The 21,201-nt window shown below is 30.0% G+C and overlaps 2 protein-coding genes across 3 annotated transcripts; both read right to left on the reverse strand.

Annotated features, from left to right (window-relative positions):
* Positions 1 to 125: 125 nt before the first annotated feature.
* LOC103570377 (rh5-interacting protein-like) lies at positions 126 to 8,404 on the reverse strand. The gene is made up of 10 exons (XM_053741987.1): positions 8,127 to 8,404; positions 7,956 to 8,046; positions 6,235 to 6,483; positions 4,069 to 4,317; positions 2,818 to 3,066; positions 2,493 to 2,741; positions 1,547 to 1,795; positions 1,022 to 1,264; positions 694 to 942; positions 126 to 597 (listed from the first exon to the last, which is right to left on the reverse strand). Exons 1-10 carry the CDS (start codon positions 8,247 to 8,249, stop codon positions 341 to 343), a joined length of 2,208 nt encoding a protein of 735 aa, XP_053597962.1. The 5' UTR covers positions 8,250 to 8,404; the 3' UTR covers positions 126 to 340.
* Positions 8,405 to 11,011: 2,607 nt separating this feature from the next.
* On the reverse strand, positions 11,012 to 19,323 carry LOC103570367 (uncharacterized). Of its 2 annotated transcripts, none has more exons than XM_008548078.1 (5): positions 19,013 to 19,323; positions 16,301 to 16,663; positions 14,639 to 14,706; positions 11,847 to 12,078; positions 11,012 to 11,289 (listed from the first exon to the last, which is right to left on the reverse strand). In XM_008548078.1, exons 1-5 carry the CDS (start codon positions 19,185 to 19,187, stop codon positions 11,018 to 11,020), a joined length of 1,110 nt encoding a protein of 369 aa, XP_008546300.1. In that variant the 5' UTR covers positions 19,188 to 19,323; the 3' UTR covers positions 11,012 to 11,017. The 2 variants fall into 2 exon arrangements, with proteins under 2 accessions (XP_008546300.1, XP_008546299.1); XM_008548077.1 differs by having other exon boundaries at positions 14,621 to 14,706.
* Positions 19,324 to 21,201: the final 1,878 nt, after the last annotated feature.

Raw genomic sequence — 21,201 nt, forward strand, 5'->3', positions numbered from 1 at the left:
TTGATTTTCAATAAATCTTAAATTTATATTTTTCAGTTAGTAACAAAGTACTAACAAAAATGATATAGCAAGTCAGTATTTGTGTAATGTACAAAATTAGAAATAACGATGGGTTTTTTTTTTTAACATTAGTAGTATTTTTAAATGTCAGTAAATTTTAAAATGTATATTAGGCGATAAAATTTCCACTTCTAACATCTATAAAAATAATCTATCTAATCAAATTGTTATTTTTAATAAGTATTACAATGGATGCTTATTGTCAATGGTACGAACACCTACTCTAAAAAAGCAAGGTCTGAAAATAATCTATTAGGCCCGCTCTTATTCATATTGTATTTCAGTTAATTGACACGCATAGATTATTAGCGACAGCGATGAAATTTGGTTTGCATTGACACCTGAAATCAATGCAAACAGAATTCTCAGCCATGCATTGATCATCTTTCCAACAATACCCGTTTAAAGTTGGCAGGCATGTTGATGGTTTGAGTGCTATATTATTCAACGCACAAACACATTTTCCTTCGGGTAAACAGATTGAATGCCATGAATCACTGCATTCCAAAACAGTAGTACAAGAACGAAGCAAATGAGCTGTAACAACCGATTAATAAATAAATGAATTTGACTACCGGCTCTTCTAATGAACTTTATAATTTTTCCAATTGGGATTGATATAGTTGTACTTACTTTCAATACATCTATCAACAGATACTGCTGTGTAATTAGTTTTACATTGACATTGATTATCAAAACAACGAAACGTATCGGAATAACAGTCTCTATCGTCTGAACAAAATCCATTTAAAGACGATACACAAAACAAATTATCGAACGCTACATAATTTAATTCACAAGCACATACATTTCTTGCTGAATATTTTGAATTTTTTATGTTTCGACAATCCGTGTCGGTTAAACACACTTTTCCCAATGAAGCTAAATAAAGTTTCAAATGACCATCATAACGGAAAATACAATTAATTATTTGCAAAGAATCATCTCATTTTATACTCACTGGCTTCACATTCATAATTTGAATTCGGCTTGTGATTGAAATCACATCGACATTTATTTTCAACACAAATTGATTTTTTGACGTAGCAATCTTTATTTTTCGAACAATAACCATCTAAAATTGGTGCACATTTTGTGCCCGTCAATGCAATATGATTATCTTTACAAACACATATTTGATTAGAACACTCTTGTCCCATGCGTGGGCAATCAGAATTTCCATTACACGATTGATCAAATCGTACTGGCAAGAAAATATATCTTTGAATAAATAACTTCTTATGACTTAAACGTACATGAGCATGAGCACAGATGTTTACTCTGTAAATCAAAGTGTTTTAATGTAAAACCCCTATTTGTAATATTGCCATTTAAATACATTGTAATCGCTTTCTAAACGTTTGCAAGTGTGTATAAAGTGACTACAATGCTTTCAAATGTCAACAACACACTTAGGTGTTTAAAGTTTAAACACTTCGATTTACAGTATAAATTCGAACATTTTTTATTTTAATCTTGTACTTACCTGGTGTACATTCAGCATTTAAATGTTTGATGAAATTTGGTCTGCATTGACATTCATTATTAATACAAATGGAATTCGTCGTGGTACACGATTCATTCTTTGTACAAACTTGACCTAGACGCTGTAAACATTTTGTGCCATTTATTGCAATATGATTGTCTTTACAACGACACTTTTTTTGCCACGAACAGAACGAGTTCGGAATGTGTTCACAATCATTAGAAATCTGGCATATTTTATTTAGTAACACTTGAAAGTAAATATTTATATATATATTAAGGTGGCGCAAAAAAACCGACTATATTTTTTTTTCGAGTCTCTTATGAAATTTTGTTGGTTTACGATGTTTTAAGAAGCCTCTCTAAAAATCAGCTCGATAATAAATTTTTTAGAGGTCGCTCACGAATTTTGAACGTTTCCGAGTACTGCCTTGTGGACTTTTTTGAGCGACCTTTGAATATTAGAAATAAAGCTTCTCGATTTTTTCACCATCACTTTTTTTGGTTATGAAAATGTTATATTTTAATGAAATAACGATACTTGAGTTATAAAAAAATACAAAAACTAATTCAAAGTATTAGTTACATATAATCAGTTAATATTAAAAATTCTTGAGCGCCGTTAAAAAATTTGAATTTTAAGCTCAAATTTTCGGCATAGTCATGATTTTACAAATATAAACTATTGCTGCCACGAGGAAGAAAAAATTTTGGAATAAAAATTCAAATTTTGATCATTTTCGATATTTTCAAAATTCGTGAGCGGTCTCTTAAAAATTTTTCATCGAGCTGATTTTTGGAGAGGCTTCTTAAAACAACGTAAACCAACAAATTTTCATAAGAGACTCGAAAAAAAAAAATAGTCGGTTTTTTTGCGCCACCCTAATATATATAAATATCTACACGTGATTCGGAAATGCATTTTTATTTATAATTAGCATACTTACGTGGTGTACATAGATCATTTGAATAAGCAAAATGATTGGCTATGCATCGGCATTTATTAATAAAACAATAAGAATTTTGAGCGACACAATCATCATTTTTTGAACAGTTACCCCCTATAAGTGGTGAGCAAGTTAATAAATCAGGTCCCCCGTAATTCAATTTACAAACACAAATTTTATCATCTGAACATGTTGAAAATTCAATTTCCTGACAATCTCTCTCGGTTCGACAAGGCATTTCCAAAATTTCTACCGAAAAAAATAAATATGTACAGTTTGAAAAAGGACTCACTATGCGTTTATTGAAATATAAATGAGAACATACTTGGCACACATTTAGATTCACGATAAACGTAACTAGGTTTACATTGACATTTGTAGTTGACACAAATAGAGTTTTTGGGTGCACATAGTTCTCCATTACGGCATGCTACGTTGAATGCTGGGGCACACGTCTTATTGTTTATTGCATAATAACCATGATGACATGCACATTTATTTTCCTCAGAACATTCTGAGTGATCTAGGAAGCTATGACAGTCCATGAATTCTCGACAAATCATACCTAAATGTGCTAAGAAATAAAGAGTAAATAAGAATTATTTCCAAATGAAAATAATCATTGAATTCCCTAGGAGCCCTAATCTCAAGTTTCATACAAATTTTCATGATCACTCTTGTAGAAATCTACGGCAAGTACCTCTTGCCAGATTTCTTAAGTGAATCTAATTGAAGTACTTGCATGACTTATCAAGCCAGACTTGCTGAATTCAAACGCAGATTACCATTCTTTAGAAAGAATCTTAAGTAAGACTTGATAAAATCTTTAAAATGTATTCTCATGAAATACATCTTCTTCAAGTCTCGTTTCAATTCCCCATATGATACTTGCTGGAGGACTTCAGTTAGCTAACTTGCTTAAAATAATGCCCCTAGGGTTTAATGATCAGAGTCATTGACTGATAGCTGAATGCCATTAACTCGATCTTTTAGTCTACGGAGGAGTGGAAATTTTCTGGGAATTTCGGCTTATCGGATACCCTTGCTTCTTTGAAGAGAAAACTAAAACGGATGTGCTCTTACATCTGCACGAGTGATGCATTTACAACTATGCACCGATACAAACTTAGTGCATAAAGTGTCAGATAGTGAAGCTCGAAGTAGGGGTCAAGATTAAAGGAAAGTTTCAAGTGAATGGGATTTAACTGTAATGTCATCGCTGAAATCCAATTTCAGGTGAACCAAAATTCGATTTCCCCGGGAAAAAATGATCAGATCTGATCAGACATGAACAGGCATGAGTCTTGCGGCCTGATCAGACATGAATGACAGGCATGGTCAGGTCTAATTTCAGTCCTGATCATACATGAACAGGCATGGTCAGGTCTGATCATTTTTTCCCGGGTCATTATTTAGTTACAATTAGTATTATGCTCTAGTACATTGATATCACTCATCTATGACTTGCTTCTTCAATCCGACACACGACTATAATACTTATCGTTAGTTCTACAAGATGTATAAATTGACACTTCCGTTCAAGTTTATAGAGTGAATATAATAATTCAGAACTTACGTCTTTTACATTCAGTATTCGCAATATTTTTGAACATGGGTTTGCATTCACACTTGTTATCAAAGCACTCAGAATTATCCACTTTGCAGTCATCATTTGTCTGGCAGAATTCATTTAAAACTGGTACACAGGATATCCGATTAACAGCCAGTGTATTGAATGAGCATATACAAATATTAATATTTGAACATTTCGCAAATTTAATTCTTTCACAATCAGATGCAGTTTCACAATACGAACCCAATAGCTCTGGAATGACAACAATCTCGCATAAAAAAAAAGTTCCTGAGTAATCTTGGAGATTCCTGCCAAGAACTTTTCCACTCGTGGGATATTTCGGAACACCAATCGGTACTTTTACAGAACTCTAACAATTCATAAAAAACTATGGTGATACTTGAAACATTTAGATAACAGATATTTACTAACCCTTGACAGATCATTACAAATTACAGAACATCGGAGGAATCTATAAGATACTAGATGCGAACACCCGCTTCGCTGGGTTTTTTTTTTTGGTAGTGTACTTATTAATGTATGTAATTTTCTGGATTGTTCTAAAAATTTTGAAAACGATTTGATAAGTTCTAAAATATTTGAATGTCGAATATCACTTAAAATTAATTTTTCATCTATTTAATCTTATCTCTAGAATATTTTTATATTATAGAATGATGTCGCTTTAACTCCATCATATAAGTTAGCTACTGCTGTATAAATACACAAAATTTAATAACTTTATTATAGTAACAAATGTAATTTAAGACTTTATTGAAATTGGAATTTTAAATTTCGCGTCCCAAATAATCGTTCTTTTAAGTCCATATTGTGTACAGTGAATGAAATTCAACTATTCGACAACAGATGGCGCCACTTTGGACAATGAATGAAGTTCAACTACTCGACAACAGATGGCGCCACTACACTTACTTTCCAAGTTGAAGGGTTGGAAAAGCCCTTATATCTTTAAAGACACATCCTTTAGGTTAAAACGGGAACTTTCTTGTTCGAGGGGGAATAAAGGGCTATCACACTATATAAGTCCCTTTATCGTCCTGGTACTCCTTTTTAAGTTTTATCGGCACGCACATTTTATCAACTTAGTTTTATTTTATATAACGATTTTTCAACAAAATCTATAGTGCTTTATCAGAGCTTTTCTGGCACACTTACACTAAACTAAATACTCCCGAAATTCATGAAATATAACAATACACTTTTAGAACGTTCTATTAAGATTTGTTTTAAGCATTTCTGAAACATCGGCCATGACATGAGTACCGTAGAAATTAATGAACTATCTCAAAGAAGATTTTTGAAAATCTTACATAGATTCTTTTCTTAGATTTTACTTATGGCTCCATAAATAATTATTGAGATTAGTCATAATTGATTTTTATGTTCATAAATGTTGTAAATTTCTCGCGAAAATTCTCCAGCATCATAAAAATCAGGAATTATTTCGGTATTCGTTTTATGGTCGATGTTTCAAAAAAAGCATCAGTAGACCCTCTGAAGGTATATGATAATATTTGATGAACTTCAGCGTTATTTGCAGCATTGTTAATGTTCCAGAACAGTTCTAATGAAGCGCTATATCCCGGTGAAACAGAATGACGGTAAATTATGGTAATGACCGTAATTTACGGTATTCGGAATAGTTACGTTAAAATACGGTATTTTGCGTTGTTACTGTATTTCGCCGTAATTCCACGGCAATCATGTAGTGGTTTACGGTAACATTGCAGTATTTTACCGTAAACGCACCAATTTACTGCAAAATCGATGCATTTTACCGTAGAGTGAAGTGTTTCACTTTGTTACGGTAAAAATGCCACGAGTTGTGGCTAGTTACCGTAATTTTCCGTATTCTGCCGTATTTTCATCACAATTTCCCGTATTTTACCTAAGTTGCCACAAACCACCGTAAAATGCGTCAAATTTGTAGGGAAATGCGGTAATTTTCCATAATTCGGAATCACTAGAGTATTATGTCCATGAAATTTTTACAGTTCTGTAATAGTACCAATTTTCGTTCCGGAATGTCTTAAAAGCAGAACTGTCCCTATGAGAAATCCTTCCGAGATTCTTTAGGAATTTTTTTCACACAGGATAGGCATTAATTTAAAACAATAATATTGTTATTTTTAATACTCATTTAATTACTTGGTAAACACTGATCATTGGATTGCTGCATGGCATCTTCATTACATTGACATTTATTATTAATGCAAGAAGCGTGATCAGTTGCACATTTTTCGCTCTTCCAACAAAACGCTTTCAATGCTGGTGCACAGTAGGTTTCATTTACCCGGATGTTATTTGATATACAGACACAAATCTTATTTTTTGAACATATTGCATGATTTATGTTACCACAATCTTCGTCTTTTCCACAAAAATCTTCAAGGATTACTGTATTTCAAATTGAGAAAAATTATATTATTAATCTGAAATTATTGTTTCCGATAAGAAGTTCGTAAAAGGAAGAGATAGGATGTTGAGTACATCAAATATTTGAGGTAAAATGAGTTAATTTATATGAATCCTAACAGCTATGCAACCTTGACTTTCAAAACAAAGCATTTATAAATTTAATGCTCGTTAAAAATTTATTTTCGACTCTTTGGAAGTGCACGTAGATGGAAGAAATAAAAATAAAAAAATTGTAAATTCCAAGTAAGTTGTTGTGGATTATTACTATTATTTAAAAACCAACACACAAATTATGAAATTGATTAATAGTCTATCAAATTAACATCAAGATTTACTGAAAATTATCAAGATGGATTAGATTAATAGATCGTGAGCGGGCTTCATAACACATCACGATGGTAATGTTTACTATAGTGGTATATTAACCATTACCATAATATCATCTTACCATAATAATATGGTGGTAGGAAACTATCACCATAATGCAATTTATTTCTGTATGCACCTAAGAACCGTTACTACGTAATGTGACCAATTCATTCGTTGCCTAGAATCCTTCAGGTGAACTATCACCGCACAGTACCATGTTTGGTTTACCTTGTCGATTTCGGCTTTTGTTGGGCGCCAGGTGGGTTACACTCAGCGAGTCTCAAATTCCTTGTCAGCCCAGGGTGGCGGATCGGGAATAGGATAGGCACTTATTTGTACGTAAATAATTATCGCACGTAAATACGAGTGACTATCTGGTAATGAAACTGTTAAAACTAAACGTAACTTCATATTATTCAAAATAATGTAAGGATCAAATTAATTAAGTGATCACGTGTTGGTGTCAAATTCTAACAAAAAAATCTAGGATGTCACAGTAGCTGAAGGATATATTTCTGAGACTGGGAATGATTACCACGAGTATGGTAATCATTGCCGAAATCTAATTACCATACGATGTAGAAACTATTGCCATAATAATGGGAATTTTTTCTGTAGATATCATCACTTTTCCTAGAAATTATGGGCGTTTATCCTATAATTCCAATAATTATAATCATAACGTCATGGGTTGGGATTTCATAATTGAACTAGGAGTGCTTATTATAATTTTCTCTCCGTACATATGTTTATTTTTTTTATACACCCTGGCGGATTCGAATAAAGGTAATTATTGTAATTCATGGTATTTGGAAGAATTTCGATAATTTTCGATAAAGACGGTACTTTACGATAAACATGCGGTAGTTTACGGTAAAATACTGTATTTTCACCTTAAATTTGCGGTGAATGAACGGTAATTTACCGCGAAATTGTGGCAAGCCGTCGGTTCACAGAAAAATACTGTAAATGACCGTAATATTCTGTAAATTCCCGTATAAATACCATAGTCTATGGTAAATACATCAAAATGCGGTAAATTACCGTAATTTGAATCCGCAAGGGCGTTCGTAAAGAGTTACCTCGTCCTCCACAGACGAATTCATTCCTCGATTGTTTTAGTTTGCAGATAAAATTTTCGTCACAGCATGGTAGTAGATCACGAGGATTACACTAGATAAATTGAAGAAATTTTTTGAACATCAATTTGATAATATTTTCTTAATCAGAAATGAATACTCATAGAATTTTACATTTTCATTGTATTTGGCGCAGTGATTAGTCCCAGTTCCATTGTTTCCCTTTACTTGAATCATCCATAGTTTCAATACAGCTAAATATATATGCACAGTGTAGAATAAATGGTTCATTAACATTATGCCAATCAAGCCGTAAGTAATTAATTATTTCCACAATGAATCCACTTCAACAAAAATCGCGCACTTTGGTCAGAAGAGAATTACTGTTTACTAGTTGATTGCTTCCAGTGATTTGACGTTTGATTGTTTTAATATCACATTGACTAATGACTCACTACAGAAAAATATTGTTATGCTTCAACGTATACTTAAAAACCGCTAATCAAAAATTGACTGATAATAGATCTATAATTGGTTGTTGTTTTTTTTTTTTTTAGTGACTGCGTATAAAAACCACTAATTAAAAATAAATTACTTCAGAGTTTTACAAGATAAGAAATAAATGTTGAGAATTTTTGTTATCGTAATTGTGAGTATTTTGAAATTTTATATTGCTAGAATAATTCAGATGTGAAAAAATTGCAATATTTGGTAGTTCAAAAATCTGCAACTTAAAATATACTGTCATATATTTATTTTAATATATCGTGTTATGTAAATTGTATATAGAAAAAGAGCATGCTAAACCGGATAGGGTAGGCAAAATGGACCACCTTGAAAATTCCCGTAATAAAAATCGACGATTTTCCGACGGAAAGAGATAGATAGCAGATCTATTTAGATCTAGTGAATTAAATCAAATTTGATCTGAGCAGATCTAACAGTGTTTTTTTTTTAACTTGATCTGTTCAGATCCAATCAGATCTATTCCGATCAGAGTAGATCTAATTTGATCTAAACAGATCTGGCGAACATAGAGATCTGTTCAGATCTGAAACATCAGATCTAATTTTACTCGAAAAGATTAAATTTTTTTTCCCGGGTGTATTAGAATCCACAAATTCATAATTTCCTCAGCATTCCCATTTTCCCTTGCTTCGCCTATTTTTCTGCTGTTTTTAAGCGGAGTCAGGTAGCCACCAGGAGTTCGGGAAAAAAACCACTAATATTTTATAGATTTTTTATTGAAGGATTGAAAAAAATCTTTATGTTATGACACTATGCTATAGCAATGAATTTTATTCAGTATTACAATGATCCCTTATTGTAAATGCGAAGGACAGCTACTCTACAAAAGCAAGGTTTGGAAATAGGCTATTAGGTCCACTCCTATTCAAATTGTAGTTCAGTTAATTGATACGCATAGATTATTAGCGACAGCGATGAAATTTGGTTTGCATTGACACCTGAAATCAATGCAAACAGAGTTGTCAGCCGTGCATTGATCATCTTTCCAACAATACCCGTTTAAAGTTGGCAGGCATGTTGATGGACTGAGTGCAATATTATTCAACGCACAAACACATTTTCCTTCTGGTAAACAAGTAGAATGCCATGAATCACTGCATTCCGAAACATCAGTACAAGAACTGAGTGAGTGTGCTGTAACAACCAATGACGGAATAAATAAATTGGATTACGCAATTTCGTAATAAACTTTATAATTCTTCGAATTGGCATTGATAAAATTGTACTGACTTTCAACACATTTGTCAACGGATACTGCCGTGTGATTACTTTTACATTGACATCGATTATCAGAACAGTGGAATGAATCAGAATAACAATCGTGATCAACTAAGCAAAATCCCTTCTAAGTTGATTGACAAAAAAATTTATCAAGCGCAAAATAATTCATTTTACAAACACAGAAATTATCTGCTGAACATATTGAATTTGTAATTCTTTTACAATCTACGTCTTCTGAACACAACTTTCCCAGCATAACTGGATAAATTAAAAAAAAAAAGTTAATATATCTATTCAATATAACTGTGTGATCACTGAAATTTGAAAAATCAGGTATGTTTTGAGTAAATTTCCATAAAATACTCGGCTTTTCTTAACGCTCTCAGGCTTATGTATTGTTCGTCTACTCAAAAAAAATTTGTAATGTACATTTCTATTACACAATGATATAAATGTCTGTTATAAATGAAAATAAACATTTTTACTAACCGGGTTCACATTCATAATTAGAATGTGGCAAACAATCGAAATCACATTGACATCTGTTTGCAATACAAACTGAATTTTTCACATAACAATCATTTTTTTTCGAACAATATCCATTTAAAAGGAAAACAATAAATTATTTCTGATAATCGCATTTCAAAATTCAAATTTAATTTAAAACCTTTCTAGAAATAATATCTAAGACAAATATTTTGTTACAATAATGAAAGACTCACTAGGTTTACATTCAGCATTGTAATGTTTAACAAAATTAAGACTGCATTGACATTCATTATTGATGCAAATAGAATTTTCCGTTAAGCATGGATTACTCTCCGTACAGAACCTACCGAGAGGTAATTTACATTCACTCTCTTCCAGTGCGACGTAACCTGAGTGGCAGAAACATTCGTTATCATTTGAGCAATACGAGTTAATAAAAACAATATACTACATTCACTTATTTTTTACGGAAATTCCATATTTATAAATTCCAAATTTTTTTGTAATTGAACGAAAACAATTTTTTAATTCATACAAACACAAGAATTGTAGAGACAGTTAAGTATTTATTATTTATATTAACTGATAGACGTATAGACACATGCAAACATTCATGATTTGACCTACTTTGAGTAGTTATAGCTTTAGCCACCAGGTGTCGTATCAGAATTCTGTTTCCCAATAGGAAAGTCTCTAAACTTTCCAGAACTTTTCTAGAGAGATACTCTGAGACGGGTACACGTGGAGGAACCAGGGAGTAAAGTAATTTTAGAAAATACATCAATGCAATTCATTATTTTTTTGTTACGTTATTTATTTAATTGAAATTACATTTGCGCCTGAGAATAAGTTTCGTCGATCTTAATTGTGCAAAAATTACTATGAGGATACTGTATTTCTTCATGATGATCAAAATCCCCTTGCTCTAAAGTAGCAATTGGATCTTCTTCACTAATATTTCCATTTTGACTCGTTGAAGCGACACCGATTTCGGCGATTGACTTTCTTATATATTTTTTACGATTTGAACAAACTTTATTTACATGCCTTACGAAATCCTTTGAAGGTATTATCCATTCTGTTCTCATATTCACTAAATCTAAGAATCCAAAATATTTAAAATTTATAAAAATTGTTATTTTTACCTTTAAATTAAATTTTAACCTGCATTGACACGCAATGTCAATGCATAATTACTTCCGTTATAATTATTGTAATAACGAGAAAAAAAATGTTATCTTAAGCTCAGAGCCTCTAATTTACAGCTCTGTCATCAATTTTCGAAAAAAAAAAAATTATTTAGTCTATTAAAAAAAAAAAAAACTCCACCGAAAAATTTGAAAATTTTCAATTTTTCCATTAAGGGATAAAATTATCAAAAAAAATTTTGTTTTACCCCAATAACAAAAGAAAAAAATTTATAAAATTTCGATCATTTTTTTCTTGAAATTCTGGATTGAAAATTTTTTAAATAATTTAAAAAAATGAGACAGTTTTGGTGTTTAAAAAAATTTTTTATTTTTTTGCTAAAATAATATCTAATAAAAATATCAATATTTGAATATTTATACGTCAAATAAATTTTATTAATTGAGATAATAAAATAGTGAAGTAATAGTAATAATAATTAAAGTAATTAAAGAATAAAATAGCTACCGTAAATAGCACGATAGACGTTGGGATCAATACCCCGTGCACCTCTGCGACCTTTCGCAGATAAAAATGCTAATTCTTTGCCGTAAATTTCAACGAGGATGTCCGTAGATAATTTTCGCCAGTCTTTTAAATCTTGATTGCGGTGGAATATCGCATTTATTGTCATTGGCGGTAAATATGGACCTAAACTTTGGTGAATGTCAGCTTTATTTTGATCTTGCACACTATGTTCCTAATGAAAAATAATTTCATTTTCATATCTTCATTTCAGAAAAGATTTCGCCTAATGAGTTTGATGAAAATTTTTCTAGACTGAATGAGCTAATTTTTGAAGTTTCTATTGATTTATAAATTTTTACGAAAATATGATTGATGATATGAAAATTTTACAGGTAAGAGAATTTTATTAGTACAATTTTAATTTAAAAATGAGCTAATTCATCGTCAATATTCGCAGAAGGTGTGCGATTAGTATTCGGATCAAGAATTAGTATTCGAATCTAAGGTACCTGCGGTAATAAGGCCTGTCGGGTAATAAGGCCTTATAAGGCCTTAAGTGATGATTCATCTCTAATACCAATTTTATTGAGCATAGTTAAACTGTTCCAATTTGTTTAACCCGTAGGCCTTATAACCCTACCGTAGAAAAATAAGGCCTATTTGTACGGTTTTTGTAAAGGATAATTTTTTGTTTGTTTATGGTAAAAATTACCTTTACTTCATTACATATTAGGGCTAATGTATTGAAATAAAGATTAATGATACACTTCGATGATTAAATGTAATATTTTCGATTTTCTTAAAAATTTATCTTAGCTCGGCCTTAGTACCCGCCGGTACTTTATATTCAATGAAACCACGAAATTACTGTCTGGAATGATATCAAATTGTGAGCACATTCTAAATTTTCAGTTATCAATTACTAATTTTTATAATTCATTTTTTGCCTGTACTACACGGAGAAAAAATTATAGTAACTGCTCCTAGTACGTTTATGAAATATCATCCCACCGTTATGGTAATGATTACTTGGGATTATGGGATATATACCCATACTTTCTGGGAAGGTTTTCATAAATATGGTAACAATTCCTATCATTATGGTAACAGTTCCCATATCGCATGTGGAAGAATCATGGTAATGATTACCATACTCATAGGAATAGTTCCCATAAGCAAATAAGAACCAATCCTATAACCACATTGTAACGGTTCCTAAGCGTATATGGCAATGGTTACCATAAGATTATGGTAATCATTCCCATAATGTATGGGAATTATTAACATAATATTATGGGAATGGTTACCATAATATTATGAGAATGGTTACTATAATATTATGGGAATGGTTACCATAATATTATGGTAATGGTTACTATAATGTTATGGGAATAGTTACCACAATATTATGGTAATGGTTACTATAATATTGTGGGAATAGTTACCATATTATTATGGGAATGGTTACCATAATATTATGGGAATGGTTACCATAATATTTAGAAATTATAATAATTTTTTTTTTGCAATAAGCTTTTTTTTTTGTATACTTAATCTTTTTGTGAAACTATATTATAATAAAATATTATTTTTGGTCAGATAAAAATTAATTTGTAAATAATAATAATAATAAATAACTTCATAATAATTTACACTGCAAAATTCTATAGAAAAAAAAAATTATTATAATTTCTAAATATTATGGTAACCATCACCATAATATTATGGTAACCATTCCCATAATATTATGGTAGCTATTCCCATAATATTATGGTAACTATTCCCATAATATTATAGTAAACATTACGATAATATTATGGTAACCATTCCCATAATATTATGGTAACAATTCCCATAATATTATAGTAACCATTACCATAATATTATGGTAACCATTTCCATAATATTATGGTAACCATTCCCATAATATTATAGTAACCATTACGATAATATTATGGTAACCATTCCCATAATATTATAGTAAACATTACCATAATCTTATAGTAACCATTCCCATAATATTATGGTAACCATTACCATAATATTATAGTAACCATTCCCATAATATTATAGTAACCATTACCATAATATTATGGTAACCATTTCCATAATATTATGGTAACCATTCCCATAATATTATAGTAACCATTCCCATAATATTATGGTAACTATTCCCATAATATTATAGTAAACATTACCATAATATTATAGTAACCATTCCCATAATATTATGGTAACCATTTCCATAATATTATGGTAACCATTACCATAGGTACATAGTAACGATTACCATAATTCCATAGAAACTATTCCGATACCATATGGGAATTGTACCCATAGTTATAAGAATGGTTACCATAATATATATGGGTGCCGTTCCTATAATCAACATTTCAAAAAAACCAGTTACTATGCAGTATGGGAACCATTCCCATAATATATTGTAACTGTTACTATAATTTTCTCTCCGTGTAATAAATTAGATTCGAATGATTTCTAAATTCGAGTTATTCGCACACCCCCACTATTCACCAAACTCATCTTATTAATTCTTACAGTAAATAATTTGGGTAAATGTTAAAATTTATGCGGTTCATATTTTAAGTTTCATTACGCAATTACTTGCAATAATTTTTCATTTTCCTTGCTTTTAATATTCGTTATAAATTGAACAATTTAAAACATTAGATAAGACCATTTTAAGTATTTTAAACCGCAACATCCACATTTACCCAAGCTATTAGAAAAAAAAAAAAAATGTATATTAAATTTACTTCTCGTTTGACGCTTACAGATTTGTCACAAACTTTTTCCATTAATCCGACTAATTTTTTGAGGAAATTAACGTTCTCGACTGTTGCTAAAAAGGTAATTGATCATTTTATCAGTAATTAAATTTTTCTTGCTTGGAGAAATCAAAAGCTTTGGAAAAAGTAATTGCAGAAAAGAGTGGGAGAACCTTGAAATGAATGTCGGATTATTTTTAATATTGCGATTCAATTTAGGGGAGGCCGCTTTAGAAAAAAATAGTCCGGTATCCGAGAAAATTATTCTCGCATTGGGACAAATTCTTTCAATGATTTTTATTCTTTCAGGATAATTTTTAGAGTAAATATATAATTTAAGTTGATGTTTTAGGATCTCAAGAGATCTTGGCGAGAGCTGTAAGAGGATAAGGTAAATGTCCCAATACCGGAACGACGAAGGGTATATAACTGATTTTTATCGTTTTAAAAATATTCAAATAAATTATAAACCAAAATAATTTATTACATCATATAGAATAGACATTTAACAATTCAAAAATAATCAAATTAGTTCATTTTTCTTAAATTTAATATAAAAAAAAAATTTTTTTCTATGACACCCAAAAGACCCAATACCGGAACGCTGAAATAGCCTTGTCCCAATACGGGAATTTGGTTGTCCTAATACCGGAACAGTAAATAAAATAAGTTATTTTTTGCATTTATTCATGGTGAAAATATTAATAATTATTAAATAATATTAATGTAAAACGAGTATGAATGTAGCAGACATCAGAGAACTTTAAAATTATAAATAAATAAGATAAATAATTAAAAAAATAATATTTACAAAAAAATCACTATTAATTTCAAAATTTTTTGAATTTGCATTTTTTTAAATTTTATATTATTAATTATTTACTCGATTTATTAATTATTTTAAATTTGTCTGATGTCTGCTATATCACACCCATAATGTAAAATGTATTTAAAATTTAAAAATGATTGAATATTCAATGAAAATAAATATTTTGAACTAAAGAATAGAAACAAAATAAATAATTTGAGGTTATACTAGAAAAATAATTTAAAAAAAAAACTAAAAACAAAAATTTATTTTTTATGATTTAAATTAGAGTTTATCTATACTTAATCTATTTTTTATAACAATCATACACACTGCATTAAATATTAGGGCTCCAGTAATAATTAATATTGTACTTGATTTAGGGATAATAATTATAAACTAAATTACACCCGGAGCCCTCAGCTTTTAGATACAAATAATAAATGACATAAAAAACCAAATGACAAAGTAACTCTATCCAAACGAATTTTGTTATTATTATTTGATTCATTGTTTATTGACAATAGAATGAGCAGTAGGAGCCATGCACTTTTGGATTTTCTATAATTTTTTTCAATTTTTTCCTATTTTATTTTGCATCGTAGCGCTGTAAAGGGTAATATTAATGGAAAAGTAAGAGTAAGTACCAAATATGTGTAAGAAAGTGAAGTGTATTACATATAAAACAACGACTAAAATCCATATAAGCGATAAATTTACACAAAAATCTCAGAAAATTCATCGACTTGGATCGATTAATCTCTTTCAGGTTCGAGGTGGGGAAAAAACGAAATATCATATATCTTGAAATGAAATCCAATTAACAAACGGAAATTAGATGAATTATTTTTCTGACTTACCAGATTGCAATAAATCTTTAACTTGTTGATTTAAATCTTCAGCAGCCATTGGATTGTTTTCATCACGATCGTCATGTTCATCATTATTGTCATTGTCCTCATCATTGCTACTAGAATCCGAAGACGAACTATCATTGTCGCTGAGTGCAGTGAAAACCGCAGTATTAAAATTATGTTTAGCTTTCGATTCTTTGTTATTATCTTGTTTTTTGTGTTTTCTTATTTTTATTTTTGGTGCATTTTTAGTTCCATACAATAAATCTGATCTAGGAGAAATTAAATTTGACTGAATTGATTTCTTTTTCTCAAGTACTATTCCCGTTGACGTGTCAACTGTTAGCTTATTTAACTCGTTTTTATCAACTGTAAATTTATTTTGAAAAAAACAATTAATTTTTTTGTATAGATTGTTATGCCTCTGTACATTATTATCACGATCACTTCCAAAAGTGCTGATAGTGATGTTCTGACGCTATCAGCTGCATGACTACTTATTGTTTAAGTTTTCGCAGAGCGTAATAATCCCTGATTAAAAGAAACGATTCAAAACGATTTGTAATGTTAAATGCCCACACGGAGAAAAAAGTATAGTAAAAATTACAATACATAGTAAAATTTACTAACAAATATGAAAAAATACATTCTGTATTGTAATTGTTACTAAAAGTTTAGTAACATTTACTAGTTAGCAATAATTACATAATGAGATATTCAAAATTACTATGCGTAATGTATTTTTTGCTAAGACCATTATATTTTTTACTATTTATATAGTAAATTTTACTATGCTATTAATAAATATAAATTTAAGAAAATAAATTTTGTAATACAATATAGGATTCGTTACTATACAAAATATTAAAAATTACTGTACGCAATGTATTTTTTGCTAACACGATTATATTTTTTTACTATCTGTATAGTAAATTCTACTGTGTATAGATAAAATTAAAAGTTGATGGGGATAGCATATACAAATATGTATTACAAGTTCTGAAACTTTTGTCCAAAGGAGACATCGGGCCGTCAGACATAGGAAAGGACTGGCGCGCGGGAGATCAGGGTTCGAATCTCGGTTGGAACAAGTGATTTTTTAAAAAACAAAAATCGACACCAACACCAATACAGATGACATAAATAACAGTAATAATCAAAATGATAACAATAATAATAAAAAGTTAAATGCTAAGAAAAATTTAATTTTATTTTCTTCCATTCTAATATAGTAAAATTTACTAAACAGGAATAGTAAAAATTACTAAATATAACTAAAAATTAATATGCAATATAGGAAATTTTCCACAGTATATGAGAAATTACTAAACGACTTGTAAAATATGCTTATCTGTTTATGAATTTTTCATATAAATCATAAGCGTTTCAAGATTACTATCCAAATTTGGCATTTATTCTCATATTTTTTAGTAAAATTTACTATATTTTTATCTCCGTGTACGATTGCATACAAATAGATGGGGTCATTTTTTCTATTCAATTATATAAAATCTTTTTTCATTGGGTATGGCAAAACTATCGAACCTCTTGAAAAAGTCAATAAGACGTTTTTTATAGAAAACTTAAATTTCTGCAAAATTGCTCATTGTTATTTTTATCATATCTGCGATTCTTTACTGAGAATTAAAGTTTAAAAATAAAAAATAATTCCGTATTTTTTTATTTTTTGTATAATTCTTTTAAGTTTGATATTTTAACCAAATTTTATGTCAACACTATCAAATTTACCAAGAAACTTAATCGGACATTTTTCATACAAAATTAATTCTACTCATTTTTATCATATCCTCGATACTTAACCTAGAATTTTAATTCGTTAATCAAAAACTGTCATAAATTCTCTGTATAGTTCATAAATTTAATAATTGAATAGAACATTATGGCAAAACTATCAAATTCAGAAAATATCCGTAAGATTCTTTTTATAGAGAATTTATTTTCCTATAGAACATTTTATGATTAATTTCATCATATCTTCGATACTCAACTTGAAATTTTAATTTGAAAATGAAAAATATTTTGACGTTCAATTTTTTTTTCATTACTTCTTATAAATTTATTACTTTCAACAAAAATTAAAGCAGAACTCAATTTATCAAAAAAATTATTGATTCCTTTTTTATAGAAAATTAAATTTTCTACAAAAACCTAACCTTGAATTTCATTTAAAGATTAAGTTTCAATAAAATAATTTTTACTAAAATTAAGATGACTTCTAACTAAACTTTTAAATAAAAAATTAATCAAAAACCATTAGACAAAATTTTCGTTAAAATTATCTACTTAGAAAAATAACCGCAAATACTTGAACCCTTTGAGAGTAAGCCGTTTTCCCTTTGCCCTCCACTTCTCCTACTCTTAGAAAACAAGTCTAATAACACTTCGTACTACATTTATATTACAAACCGAAAATATCCGACAATTCTCGAGGGTAACTTACTCTCTGCGATAAATACATGTTCAAAACATAACCAAAAAAATAAATAAATAAAATAAACATCTGTTCTGCTCTATTAAAATTTTCCGGATTTTTTTTTCAACAAATCAATAACAGAAAAAAAAAAAACTAAAAATTAGCACATGTAGAAAATTTAAAAAAACTACAAGTGCAATTTCAAATTTTTTTTTTTTTTTTTTTTCAATTCATCGTTTTGCGACATTGAAAGTTTAAAATAAAAAGGAAATAAATAAACTTACTAGAGATTTTCAAAATCTTAGCTGTTTTTCTTTCATTGATTCCAGTGACGGCATTTTTCCATTTCAATGATATAACAGCGCCATCTTTTCTACATCTCTGAGGTATAGCTGAACATTTAACTGTTTCAACATTTTGAGAATCAATCCAGTAAATTAACGCGTAGCCTTTACTCATTTTAAATAATATTTATTACTAATAAAAATCAACAGATCTACACAAAATGGCGGTATTGATGTTTACGAACAAAGACCTACTGAGTAAGTTGATAACTTGTGTAGGACGACGAGGCTTCATGCAGGCTAAGTATTGGTGGCTTTGTATCTCATACTTTCTTCTGTTGAGTAGACGAGAGTATAGAGCGTCGAATGTATGCGTGAGGGTATACTGCGCAAACGCAGTGTACACGCAGGTGCGTTTAGTTGGTACTCGGCTAGAGAGACAGTAAGTAGAGAGAACGATGGGAGTTGGGTTCGGTGGGTTTATTATTGAGTGAGGCAGGTCGACAGCAGGCTTGGAATGCTGGATATCGACCTCGTCTCATATTTTTAAATATGTGCTAATTTTTTTAAACCTGTTCTGGTAAATAGTAAATAGATTTTTTTCCGTTGGGATCAAATAGTTATTTTTAGCTACAGATTGTAAACTACTGGGTTGCGGAGAAAGTAATGAAGGCCTTTTTTATAGAGAATTTAATGTCCTGTAAAAATGCTGTCATTATTTTATGTCGTATTTTTAATCGTTCAGGCAGAATTTTTGATCAAAGTCACAAGAATTTTGATGTTTTGTAATGCCAAAATATTTTTGATTTTATTCAGTAAATAAGAAAATTTTTTTTGACATTTTAAAAGTTATTTTATCACTTTTATTCAATACTATAAATATTCAGTCAAGACAACTACAATTTAAGCTGTCAAACTTTCATTAACTGCCGACATTTTTATACAAAAGATACTGAGTAAATAGTAAACAAAGCATAATCAATTCTGTGGCTTAATATTTTTTTTATAAATATTGCCCATAAATAAAAACTTTTAAGTCCATGATTTAATCTACTTTTGTTGTTGCGAATTTTCAGAACTAAAATTTTTGAAAGTTCAAAAATTAATCTAGTTTTGTCTGTCCGTAACGCAATTGTTTCTCAAAACAACAGGTCGAAGACAGCTTAAAATTTTTGTAAAAGATCAAAAACAGATCAAATAGTCCAATTAGACTTAAAACAGATCAAATTTTCCAGCCCGGGTAGATCAAAAACAGATTTAAATTTTGATAGAAGTTCAATAACAGACCAAGGAGTCCAAATACAGTCAAGTTAGACCAAAATCAGATCTAATTTTTCGACCCGGAAAGTTTTGAGCCAACATTTTTCTTCATGTACTCTTTAAAAACGAATTACTGAAAGTCATGTGACAATCAGTATTTGGCAGTGAATAGCCACTTATTGCTAGTGAGAAGTATACCACTATTCGGATTAGTGACATGCTTTTCACTAGTAAACAGTAAGTACACGGAGAAAACAAAACAGGTAATTTTCCTATGTTACGTAGTAATATTTCCTATGTTCGCATAGGAATTTTTACTATGCGAACATAGGGAAATTTACTAGGTTAACATGAAATAATTTCTATGTTGTATAGGAAATATTCCTATGTTGACATAGTGAATTTCCCTATGTGAACATAGGAAAATATACTATGCAGCATAGGAAGATTTACTATGTAGCATAGGGAAATTTACTGTGGAACATAGGAATAATTCCTTTGTTACATAGGAATTACTCCTATGTTAACATAGGAACAATTCCTATGTCTAGAAAAATAAAAAAAAACATAATTCACTTATTTCCTTACATGTAGGGGAAGTGGGGGCAGAATGGGCCCCCTAAAATTTTAGATTCCTCGGAATATTTGGAGGCAAAATGGGCCCCCCAAACTTTGTAACATGAAGTGTTTGGGACGGGGGAGGGGCAAAATGGATCACTGAGGCAAAATAGGCTACTAAGGCCAAATGGACCACTGGGGCAAAATGGTCACCCAAAATTTTTTTACATATAAGAAAAACAAATCTCATCCTTTTATGATTTTTGTAACACAAAAATTTTTCCTATGTTAACATAGGAATAATTCCTATGGTACATAGTATTTTTTCCTATGGTAACATAGTAAATTTTCCTATGTTCGCATAGGAATTT

Source organism: Microplitis demolitor, chromosome 9 (genome assembly GCF_026212275.2).
Source record: "Microplitis demolitor isolate Queensland-Clemson2020A chromosome 9, iyMicDemo2.1a, whole genome shotgun sequence".
NCBI classification, from domain to species: Eukaryota; Metazoa; Arthropoda; class Insecta; order Hymenoptera; family Braconidae; genus Microplitis; species Microplitis demolitor.